The sequence below is a fragment of the Lithobates pipiens genome, unplaced genomic scaffold, assembly GCF_037356315.1.
Source record: "Lithobates pipiens isolate NorthernLeopardFrog02 unplaced genomic scaffold, aLitPip1_a1.2 Scaffold_3, whole genome shotgun sequence".
Taxonomy (NCBI): domain Eukaryota; kingdom Metazoa; phylum Chordata; class Amphibia; order Anura; family Ranidae; genus Lithobates; species Lithobates pipiens.
The window spans coordinates 178,430,925-178,443,707 of record NW_027507790.1 but is presented as its reverse complement, the minus strand read 5'-3'; the positions used below and the strand labels follow the sequence as shown (position 1 = coordinate 178,443,707).

Genomic DNA, 12,783 nt, shown 5'->3' with positions numbered 1-12,783 from the left:
AGTCCCTGCTGAACCGTCCAATTTTCAGCCCATGCATGGCTGGCTCTACCTTGTAAAACAACCTATTCAGTTTAAAATAAAAAGGAAAGGCACTGTGTGTGTGTGTGTGTAATTATATAAAATACACAGCGGCAGCGCTGTGGGGGCTCTGAGGCTAACCTCCTTTTGGGGTGTTTTAGTGGGCCCTCTGTAGGCGCCCCCCGTGAGGGGCCTTAGTGGATGACCCCCATGAGGGGCCTCAGCCAGTGTCCCCTGTGAAGGGCCCAGTGGTGTCCCCTGTGCGGGGTCTCAGCCAGGTGCCCACCGTGTGAGGTATTAGTAAGCTCCCCAGTGCGGAGTCTCTGCCGGTGCTCCTTGTGAGGAGTCTGGGTCAGCCTTGAACCCCCGAAAAGGGTTTTTTCCTTCCAAGTGTCTGTCACCGGACAGTTCTTGGCTGTGCAAGCCCTGTTGCTTCAGGGTGTGCTTGTCCCAGTTCCAGTGGGTACAGAATGGAGTACATCCATACGGTCGTGGCGTTCCTTCAGTATGAGTACTTTCGGTCTTCTGTCGACATTACGGTGCTTATTTACGCACTCCAATATGTGCCTAACACCAACACCTCCATTTCACTGTGGGAAAAGAGCATTTTCAGCTCAGTGTTGACTTTTGTTCTCGCATACTAGCATAGGTGTTGGCCCCAGTTCTGGCGCTGTTACGTAAGCGGAGGACTGCGGTCCTGTGCTGCTTGGATGATCTTCTGCGAGCAGAGTCCTTGGCTACACACCTCCGGTTTCAGTTGGCTTCTATACTACCTGAAGTCTGCTCCAATTCCTTCCAGAAAATTGGATTATCTGGCCTGACTCTGGTTTTATCTCTGGCCAGAGTGTTTCTTCCTCTGGACAAACTCCAGAAGTTGCATGCTGCGTTTCAACTACTGTTGTCTCGCACGTGGGCCTCTCTGCAGTCCTACAGGTGTTGGTCATACCATTTGCGCAGTTCCATACAAGCACCTTTTCAAGTGAGATCCTGGCTTAAAGTGCCCAAGGTCTCTGGGCCAGATTCGATTGAGCCAGAAAACCAGGAGTCCCTGGTCTGGTGGCTTTGCTCTCCGGGATTTCGACCGATCACATCCCTTCTCCCCTTTGTATTGGGCAGTGGTCACCACCAATGCCAGTCTCTGGGTGGAGAGGTGTCCTGGGACTGGGTTCTGTTCAGGGTCATTGGACGCTGGAGGATTCCGGACTTGCTGATCGATAGTCTGATCACTCAATGTCCCATGATTTGTATGGGGGCTCCGGGTATGGATCCAGTCGGACGATGCCACAGCGGTGGTCTATGTCAATCACCAGGCAGAATGAAGAGTGTGTTGGCAGCCCCGACAGTAGCCTGCCCACTGGAGGATGCTGAATGCCTTGTTCTGGGCCCCCTCCGCCGTATGCATTCTAGGAGTGGAAAAATGCAAGAAAGTGCAGGCGGTTGCCTCAGTCGGCTAGTGTTGGTCCATGGGGTGGTCCCTTCACAAGGACATGTTTCATGGGGCACTCCTGAGGTAGACCTGTTGGTGTCCCGGCTTAACGGACCGATACTGAGGTTTCTGGCAAGGTCACGGGCTCCTCTGGTGGACACTGCAGACACTCTGGTGGCCCCATGTGGCGGGTATAGTCGATCTACACCTCTCCTCCTCTCAAGATTCTGCCGTGACTTTTGCGCAGGATCGAGGCTGAAGGGATTCCAGTCATTCTAGTGGGCCCAGATGGTCTTGCCGGTCTTGGTATGCTGACCTAGTGTGCTTGGTCGCTAACGTCCCTTGGCGACTGCCTCTCGGGGAGGTTCTACTGTCCCAAGGGCCGATCTTCCAGCCTGCTTCAGTCACTGGTTTTTGAAGGCCTGGCTGTTATGAGTCAGATGCTGAAGTTACGATGATGCTGAAGGCTAGAAAGCCTTCCTCTGGGAAGATTTACCACCAGACATGGATAGCATACATATCCTGGTGTGAGGCGCTTGCCATTTACCCTTTTTATTTTTCGATGGCTATGATTTCGACCTTCCTTCATGGGGAGGGGGGGTGTTGAGCAGAACTTAGTCTTGAGTACCATCAAGGGCCAGGTGTCGGCCTTGGTGGTTTTCTTTGGCGTCCCCCTGGTCTCGGACTCACTGGGTGTACTCTTATTCAAGGGGTTCGACATCTGCCTCCACCGGTGCGGTCACTTCTACCGCTGTGGGATCAACTCTTGGTGCGTTTGGTTCTACAGAAGCCTCTCTTTGAAAATATTCAGATGTTCTTCTGCTTGCTCTGTCCCAGAAGGTGGCTTTTTTGGTTGCTATCACCTCTGCTGCCAGAGTGTCAAAACTGTAGGCGTTACCATGTCATACTTCTTACCTGGGGATCCACAAAGAAGAAGTGGTTCTTCGCCCTTGTCTGTGGTTCCCTCCTCCTGATTCCTTTTGATTGACATTGCATTGCATTCCCTGTGTCCCAGGTCAAAATGTCCTGGATGTGTTCGGGCGATTTGTGTGTATTTGGCAGTCACAGGGCCTTTTCGGAGATCAGACTCACTGTGATCACGGACAGGCCAAAAAGGGGGCTGTCTGCTTCTTCTGTGACCTTTTCTAGATGGCTCAGAAAGACGATGACTCTATTCTTAGCAGGGGTTGGGTTTCTCCTTTCCCTGTTATGGCGCATTCTACTTGGCTGTGTATTGCTTCTTGGGCCTTCCATCATTAGGCCTCAGCTGTGCTGGTTTGCAAGGCGGCCACTTGGTCCTCTGTGTACACTTTCAAAAAATTCTACAACGTGGCTGTGTTGGCATCTGAGGATGCTTCTATTGGCCACAAGGTGTTGTAGGCTGCTGTTTAGAGTGTCTATTCTCTCTTGAAGGGGTATTGTTCAGATTGGGCTCTAGTTTATTTCTGTGTTGAGTTCCTGTTACCTGGTTGGCTCTTGTGTTTAGCCTTGGGACTTTTCGTTGTCCCACCCCTCATGTTGGCACTGCTTTGGAACGTCCTTATGGTTCTGAATAATGGAGCACTGTGTCTGTCAATGAACAAATGAGAAAATAGTATTTTTGACTCACCGTAAAATCTGTTTCTCTGAGTTCATTGATAGACTCAGCACCCACCCCTCTAAGGAGTTTTTAATGCTTCTGACACTGCTTGTTACTAAACTAAAGGCCTATAGTAGAGAGTGGTGTGTATATTATCTAGGACTGCCCATAAGCATAGCCAAGTCCTTTTTTCTGCCTAGTGTCCTACTCCTGTAGGGGGCGATATAACCCTATGGTTCTGAATAATGGAGCGCTGTGCCTGTCAATGAACACAGAGAAACGGGTTTTACAGTAAGTCTAAAATCCTATTTTATCAGACAAGCCACCATCTCATATTGCTCCATGGTCCTGTTCTGATGCTCATATGCCCAGTCTAGCTGCTTTTGGCTGGGCATTCTGACCGGCCTGCGGCTATGCATCCCATGCACAACAAACTGCAATGCCCATTTATTTATTTATTTTTTTATTTTATTTTTTTCTGCTTTCAACACATCAATTTTCAGGGACATGTTTACTTGTTGCCTAATATATCCCACCAACTTTCAGATTGTAACAAGATAATTCAATACTATTCATTTAACCTGTCAGTGGTTATAAAATTATGGCCAATTGGTGTATAGTTAAAGTGTAAGTTTGGCTCCATAGTTCTCTCAGCCTAGGTTCACACTAGATACAATGCGAATTTGCTGCAAATTCAGCACCACATTTAAATTGCACCCTGTCCATGCAAAACTATTGTGGGCGCCTCTCAAGTGGTTTGCAAAATGCAGTGATCTGATTCAGGTGTGGGGGAAAAAAAAGGGTCCTGCACCAGTTTGGTGTAATTGCGGTGCAATTTAAGCTATACAAATCCACGGCTCAAATCGCAACCCAGAGACACTGCATATAATTCGCTCAGGAATGTCCTGCGATTCCTGTGTGAATTCAATGCTGTGTCTGAACCGCAACAACGTGAACCCAGGCGCAGGGATAAGGTTGTAGGTGTAACTTTAAATTGTGAATTATGAGCTCTTTATAAGCCATGTATCCCATCTGCTTACCTGTTCCTAATTGTATGCAGTGCTAAGTTATTTTTTCAATTTTTTTTTTTTTTCCCATTTTTTTTTTCTTTGAAACCTCACTCTTTTAAAGAATTCTACATTTATCATGAATGAAAAATGGGGGCATTGCTTATACATAGTTTATCCAACCCAGCATAAAATGAATACTACTGGTGTTTGTAAGCACAAAAACCATCAGAATCTGTGTTTTTTTTTTTTTTTTTTGTTTAATTCTTTAACCACTTGCCGACCGCCTCATGCCGATATAGATCGCCAGAAGGGCTTGTACAGGCCAGCATGCACGGCAAGCTCCTTGAGTTGGGTTGTGGGTTTGTGGACTCTATCGCCGCGAGGATAGCTGCGATCGCCTCATGGGGAGGAAGAACCGTTCTGCCTAGTGACAGTGTCACTGATCTCTACTCTGTGATTGGAGAAAAGATCAGTAACGTGTCACACAGCCACCCCCCCCCCCCACAGTTAGAAACACGCCCCAGGACACACTTAACCCCTACACTGCCACCTAGTGGTTAACCCCTCCACTGCCAGTGTCATTTACACAGGAAACGGTGCATAAAAGAATTTGGGATTTTCTTTTAGTTTTGGTGATAATGGTAAATTGACAAATAGAGAGTGATTCTCCCTGACAGGTGTCTGAACCCCTCTCCACTCTATCCAAAACTAAAATACCTTTTGCCTTAGTTATATTTAAAATGGGCTTTGAGCTGTATCTAATTTTGTACAATATGAAGGTCAAATGGGCCAGTTTTATACAAGATTTACTTTTACTTAGTCACTCACCCCAACTTGGGCTTCCTCTTTCTGTTTGACTTTCTTATGCCAGTGATGGCCATGCAGCGTGAGCTTGGTATATCAAGAATTACAGCTTTAATGCAGGTTATTGGTTTGCTAACTACAATAGACCATCAATTTTATCACTGGCTGTGGTGGTGTGGGGCAGATTTGTATAGTGTAGTTGGGAATATATATATATATATATATATATATATATATATATATATATATATATATATATATATATATATATATATATATATATTAAAAAGATACTGCATATATTTGATTTTCCTTTTTTTTTTTTTTCCTAGAAAAATATGATGACTGAGTTAAGGAAATGGAAACTCACAATAATTGAGAATCACAAACTGGAGATGAAGCAACAGAGTGAGAAGCATGCTGAGCACATTACTCATCTGAGCAACCAGATAGACAACCTCAAGGGCTTGCTGCAGACCTATGAAACATCTATACGCAGGAAGGATGAGGTAACACGGTTCTGAATGTAAAATAGACTGGTTGGTTTATATAAACGCACTATAATTACCAAATGTAAGTAATCGACTCCTGCGGTTAGACCCACACATTGATCATTAGGGGTTGCCCAGCTTGTATCCAAGCTAATCGGCTGCTTCAGGGTTGTATAAATGCATCTTAGGGGATGCCTGAGTTCACAGTGGTGCTCCGTTTTTGTCTGTCTGCACAACAATGCACCAACCTAGGATATAGCTTAGTTTCAACAGATTTTTGAGCCTGGAGCACAAGGAGCTGAAGAAAAGGCAAAGAAGATCGGAGCACTCCATTGGCTTTGAAGGTGTATCGGTGCAACTCTGAAACCGCTAATTAAAGCAGTATTAAAACCAAAAATGATATACTGAAGTTTGACAATTCCTAGATGTGCTGGCTGCATTAGTTTCCTTCTTTTGAATTTTTTTATTTTTTGTTCTTTTTCATCTGGTCGTCCGGCTAGTATTTTTGTTATTTTATAACTTTAACAGACAAACCTGTGCAGCAGAAGCGGCAGTTAGAGGATTGAGACAAACCATTTAACTCAGATAGGGGTGCTTACAATGATCAGCTTTTATTTATTTTTGTAAAACCGTCATCCCAAAAGGAAATGAAAAAATTGTTGCTGTGACTGCGGCAGGGAGGCCCGGCTGCACGAAACAATGTACCTGGATGTCTGCCGTTTAACCGTCCTATGTAAACAAGGTGGATCCCTGTTTTGACAGGGGAAAACACTGAGATCGGCTGTTCCTAGTAATCAGGAACAGTGATCTCTGTGTTGTCCCAGTGAGCCCATCCCCACACAGTTAGGAAACACCCAGTGAACACAGTTGACCCTTTGATCACCCCCTTGTGTTAACCCTTTCCCTGCCAGTGTCATTTATAGATTGATCCGTGCATTTTTTGGTACTGATCACTGTATTGGTGTCGCTGGTCCCCAAAAAAGTGCCACATAGGGTCAGATTTGTCCGCCGCAATGTTGTAGTCCCACTAAAAATCGCAGATGGCCGCCATTACCAATAAAAACTATTTAAAGTCCCCTATTTTGTAGAAGCTATAACTTTTGCGCAAACCAATCAATATACGCTTATTCAGATTTTTTTTTTTTTTTTTTAACCAAATATCTGTAGCAGAATACATGAACAGAAACAAAAAAAAAAAAAAGAGGAAAGAGGACTTTAAAGTTTGCCACTTGGATCCCAAATGGGAAAGAAACAATGGTCTCATATTCTAGTAAAAATGTATAATTTATTTGAATCACATAAAAACACACATGATACAACAAGATATAACATAAACATATTCAAAAGGTACATTGTCTCATAAAAGAGAACAAATTGTGGAGCTGTAACAAAGAAATCACATGGATGGGCAAAAGATTGTTTACAAGGTAGGCCTAGAAGGTCCCTTCTGGCTAGAGGCCATTTATACAAGAGTACAAAGTCAGCACCAAAGGATCGCTACGCGTTTCGCCTTTGGCTTCTTCAGGACATCCTATTACATAGTTAGTAAGGTTGAATAAAGACACCAGTCCATCCAGTTCAACCTGAGTGAGTGTCTACAATTGTCCTTATCCTTGTACATTGTACACTCACATTGGTCCCTACCCTTAAGGAGCCCACAATCCAAGGTCTCCATTCATATACTAGGGTCAATTTTGGACAGAAGCCAATTAACCTACCTGCATGTCTTTGGAGTGTGGGAGGAAACTGGGGTACCCGGAGGAAACCCACGTAGGCACAGGGAGAACATGCAAACTCCAGGCAGGTAGTGTTGTGGTTGGGATTCAAACCAGTGACCCTATTTACTGCTAGGTGAGAGTGCTAACCACTACACCACTGTGCCGCCCTATTGCTACTAAAAAGATGTATTGTAATCACTACTGAGTTCATGAATACATATCATACAAATAATTTAGACAAAACAAGTGGGACTTTATATGAGGCATGCACCCAGGAGATAACACAGTGATAATGAATATGGCAGGTACCCAAAATAGTATAATAGGACCAAAAACTTTGCATATAAACCTCACATGACATCAATTGGCACTAAATTATTTAATTGTATATACAAACTAACAGAAAAAAAAATCATAGTTCATACTGTAAATAATATAAAAACCCGAAATTCATTGGAGACTAGTCTCTAATATTGTAACAGAAATACAATTAATAACATGATTAGTTCATACTCTACTACTGTAGAGAACAAATTCATTCAGGGCAGATCTCTAATAGATAATTATATCCTAGATTAATTGATAAAAATCAATTGATATGTAAGATAAAATAATGATGTAATTGTAAGCATAGGGGAGCAACTATTTGACTCACAATCCCATAGTAAAGCAACAAAGTTGGTTCATACTGTAAACATTTGTAGATAACCAAATTCACCACAACGTGTCTCCATGGTAAATGGTTATAGTCATAATTGGTTGGTACAGTCCATTTGGTGTGTAAGGTAACAAAAGATGATCATATAGTATAGAAGGGAGGGCATCTATTGGCTTGATGCGTTTCGTGGCGACTGCCACTCTTCAGGAGCAGGTATGAAGTAGGTGTCTATAAATATTAAAAACAATATGTTGGAAAAAAATATATAGTGGGTCTATGAAGGGAGAAAGGAGGGGGAGGAAAAAGGGGGGAGGGATAGAACCCAATTTTCCCAAACTACTTCCAGATTAATCTATGAGTTGGGGCATAGACATGGCGGACTGGAAGCCGACCGAGGGAACATCAGCCCCCAGGAGCTGAGGTGGACTGCCCAGACACACAACGATGGAATTCAAATAGCAGACACTGGTCCCCAAGGGTGTACCCCCATTAGTATCAAAAATAATGTGATCCACGTAGTGATCATCTATGAGAGGAAGGGATGTATGATCAAATATAATGTAAATCAGGGGTTGACAAATTTGTTTGGAATCTAGGAGCCAGCTAAAAAAAGTTAGGAGCCAGGTTTATTTTTTTTATTTTTTTTTTCACAACCGACCAAAGCTTTATTTTCAATATAAAAATTAACCAATCTTTAATTTAACAGAGACAACTAGAACCAAACATATATAGGCATTTAATTTGTGTAGGTAGTGAATATATTCTGATGTGACACCAAGTGTTTAATGATGGTTAACTAAAGAATATGACTGTTTTTATTTCCGCCATATTCCCGCTTATTTACCGCCATATCCCCGCTAAGGGTCCTAATAGGTCCGTCTGAAAAACTGACAGGTGAACCTGATAAGACAGCCTGCGTGAAAGGGGCCGAGCAGGGAGATTACAAATAATACGTTTTTTTTTTTCCCTTAATTAAAATGTAAGTTTTTTTACTTTTAAAAAATAAAAGCTATTATGAAAAAAAAGGCTATATGAAGCTATTTAAGCCAGCCACCACACTCACTGTTGGGCAAAAGGCGCCAGATGACTGGCAATCACTTCTCTTCTTCACTTTGGGAAGGACATGGGCGGGCAGTGAAAACAGGCATGGATGTGTTGTAATATCAACAGCCACCACAAGATTGCACCAGATTACAGAAGGACTTCAGAAGTCCGCAAAGCCGCGGCCTCAATTACTGGCCTGCGCGGCCCTATGCGATCGCATGGCGGGGTCGGGGTCCACACTGAGACAGGATACCCTAGCTGTGTCACCCCAGGCGCCAGGACACAAATTGTAGTCGCAAATGCGACCTGGCGCCCGGGATTTGTCGAGCCCTGATGTAAATAGTGAGAATGTGTAAGAAATGACTAATGGGGAACTTATATTGGTGCAGATACCAGTCAGTGGTAAATGAGTGAAATAGAATGTAGAATCAATGCAGAGTAATAAAAAAAATTTGATGTGACACAAAACCGAAAAGAGAGAAATGTGTGAGGAAAACCAAAAAAGGGTTACCTGGGAAAGAAGTGTGGGCAAAGAAGGTCCAAAAGTGCACAGGGGCCATGGAGGTGACAGCCATATGGGGGCCAGGAATGAGCTAGAGGGAGTATATAAACTCCAGTGTGGTCATGGGTGTCCACCCATTCATTATCACTGTGTTCTCTCCTGGGTGCATGCCTCATATAAAGTCCCACTTGTTTTTTGTCTAAATTATCGGGGATGGTCGTGCTTGGCTCTACACACCTCTCTCCTCATACAAAGTCCCACCTAGCTGCTTGGTTTTTCTAAACTTTATACATATCATACTAAATTGATGAAGTATATCATTCAAAAAATGTTTAGAGTCCATCATTCAAAAGTAAATGTATTTCATTGTTAACCGTTTGTATAATATATAAAGATACAAAAAACACATATATGCGTAGTATTAGATTTTGACAAAGAAAATTCATAGTAGGGGGAGAGAGGAAGACGAGTACATTTGCTGATATTCTCTGGATAATAACCCAAAACCCTAATATACATACCACGACAAAAGAAGAGCATCCATCAAACGCAGAGGGACCAATCAATATAGTGATGCACCATCATAGAGAAAGGGTGGGGAAAAAAAAGTAGTAAAAACAGCCTATATTTGGGGAGCCTGAATCTGTTTTGAATGGCAGCTTGTCAAATAAAATGAGAATGGGAATAGAGATAAATATTGAAAAAATCTACAGGGAATATGTATAAATATTAGCAGTGCTCATGAAGCATTCACTTTACTGCCAGTATTAATTTATAGAGATTACATCTATATTTTTATATATAAAATATTTACTTGGATCATGTGATTATTATTGTTATTTAATCAATCCTATTCCATTTAGATTATCCTATTATTTAGAGATTTAGATTAATGAGAGCAAACAGCTTAAGCAACCTATATTCTTTTAATTACACATCAGATAGAATATTAATTGTAATTAGTATTAAATTGGAATAAATCAATTTAAATTTGACCAAGATACATAATAAAATCAATTAAAGTAAATTCAAAAATGTTATATTCAATCATCATCCATTCAATCGAATTTAAATTAAATTGAAATAAGTTTGACTTGTATTGCAACAGGTCCAATCCAATATAGATCGGATTTGCATAGTTCAGTTGAGAAATATCAGCAGTGGGTAATAGAGATTTACTTGTGGAGCTTATATGAACTGAATATTTCCACTACATAATTATTGGTGGTGATCAAGCAGTCCAAAGATTAGCATATGAAACACCACCTGTGATGTTTTAACCAACTAATTTCCACCGGGTGGAGGGAGAGTTGGAAATAACTCTAAGCACTGCAAAACGGAGAGAGGGATACTAAGACATACTCAGGATAGCTCCTCCCCCCCTACGCAACAAGTGATGTACATCCTGAGATGTACCAACCTTGCACCCCCCCGTCACTTGTTGCATGGCAGGCGTAGGGGGAGGGGCTATCCTGATGGCAGCCACTTTAGCCAGTATAAGAGACTGACATGTTGGTCCCCGCACATGCCACACAGGCTGTGGGACACCTGACAGAGCAGGACCGGCGTTCAGCAGAAATCTATCGTGCACAGGTCAGTGACGTGAGCTAGAACCGATACTTGGTAAGTAATGAACGCTCTTTCTTACTATCCCTCTCTCTGTTTTGGTGAAACGCCACCTGTGTTTTTTTTTAATCAAATAATTTCCACCGGGTGGAGGGAGAGTTGGAAATAAGAACGCTAAGCCCTGCAAACCAGAGAGAGGGATAGTAAGAATGAGCGTTCTTCATTACTTACTAAGTATCGAGGTTCTAGCTCACATCACTGACCTGTGCATGATAGATTTCTGCTGAACGCCAGTCCTGCACTGTCAGGTGTCCCACAGCCCGTGTGGCATGTGCGGGGACCAACATGTCAGTCTCTTATACTGGCTAAAGTGGCTGCCATCAGGATAGCCCCTCCCCCCTACGCCTGCCGTGCAACAAGTGACGGCGGGGTGCAAGGTTGGTACATCTCAGGATGTATATCTCGGGTATACACTAGACTCACTTCTAGTACATCTCAGGTATACACTAGACTCACTTGTTGCGTGGGGGGAGGAGCTATCCTGAGTATGTCTTAGTATCCCTCTCTCTGTTTTGCAGTGCTGAGTTATTTCCAACTCTCCCTCCACCCGGTGGAAATTAGTTGGTTAAAATATCACAGGTGATGTTTCATATGCTAATCTTTGGACTGCTTGATCACCACCAATAATTATGTAGTGGAAATATTCAGTTTATATAAGCTCCACAACAAGTAAGTCTCTATTACCCACTGCTAATATTTCTCAACTGAACTATGCAAATCCGATCTACCGTATATTGGATTGGACCTGTTGCAATACACTTGAAACTTAATTCAATTTAATTTTATCCACTTTAATTTAACTCAATTGAATGGATTATGTTTGCTTGAATATAACATTTTTTTAATTGACTTTAGTTGATTTAATTTTATTATGTATCTTGATCGAATTGAAAATGTAATATTCTATTTGATGTGTAATTTAAAAAAATATAGGTTGCTTAAGCTGTTTGCTCTCATTAACCACTTCAGGACCGCCGTATTGCCAATGTACGTCAACACAATGGCACAGGCAGGCACAATCACGTAGATCTACGTGATTGCCTTCCAGCGGGTGGGGGGTCCGATCGGACCCCCTCCCGCTGGTTACGGCGGTCCGGTTCGCTCCAGGAGCGCTCCGTGATGAGGGGATGGCCGTTGGTTTTCGGCCACCCCCTCTGGATCGCTCCTGGCCAATGAGAAGCTTCCTCCCCTGTGTATTGTTTACACAGGAAGGAGGAAGTGATGTCATTCTCCTCGGGGCGGTCTTTTTGACCGGACTACGAGGAGAAGACTAATAGTAAGTGTGCACCAACACTACACTGACATGTAGGTACACACAGGCACACAAACCCCCTCCCCCCCCAGTCACAGTGTCACTGATTGCATTGATCATTTCTTTACTGATCAATGCATTCAGTGTCAGTTGTGACAGTAAAAACTGTCAGGACAGTTAGTGTTAGGTCCAGGGTAGCCCCCTATCACCCCCAATAAAGATTTAACCCCCTGATTGCCCCTAGAGTTAACCCTTTCACCCCCTTTTGCCAGTGTCACTAAGCGATCGTTTTTCTGATCGCTGCATGTGTCGCTAGGTAGCTAGTTATTTTTTTAGGTTCACCGCCAGGTTTTTATAGCACTAGGTACCCCGATATACTACCCAATAATGGTTTTAACCCCCTGATTTCCGCTAGTTAACCCTTTCACCCCCTTTTGCCAGTGTCACTAAGCGATAATTTTTCTGAACGCTGCATCAGTGTCGCTAGTGTCACTAGGTAGCTAGTTATTTTTTTAGGTTCACCGCCAGGTTTTATAGCGCTAGGTACCCCGATATACTACCCAATAATGGTTTTAACCCCCTGATTGCTGCTAGTTAACCCTTTCACCCCCTTTCACCAGCGATCACAGTATAAGTGTCACTGGTGACGCTGGTT

The 12,783-nt window shown here is 43.0% G+C and overlaps 1 protein-coding gene across 7 annotated transcripts in view; it reads left to right on the top strand.

Annotated features, from left to right (window-relative positions):
• POC5 (POC5 centriolar protein) overlaps positions 1–12,783 on the top strand; it is a 72,615-nt gene that overhangs the window by 23,867 nt on the left and 35,965 nt on the right. For all 7 annotated transcript variants that reach the window (XM_077462555.1, XM_077462552.1, XM_077462554.1 and 4 more), the window contains one exon: positions 5,170–5,346. In XM_077462555.1, coding sequence (XP_077318681.1) covers positions 5,170–5,346 — 177 coding nt within the window. The remainder of the gene's footprint in view (positions 1–5,169; positions 5,347–12,783) is intronic.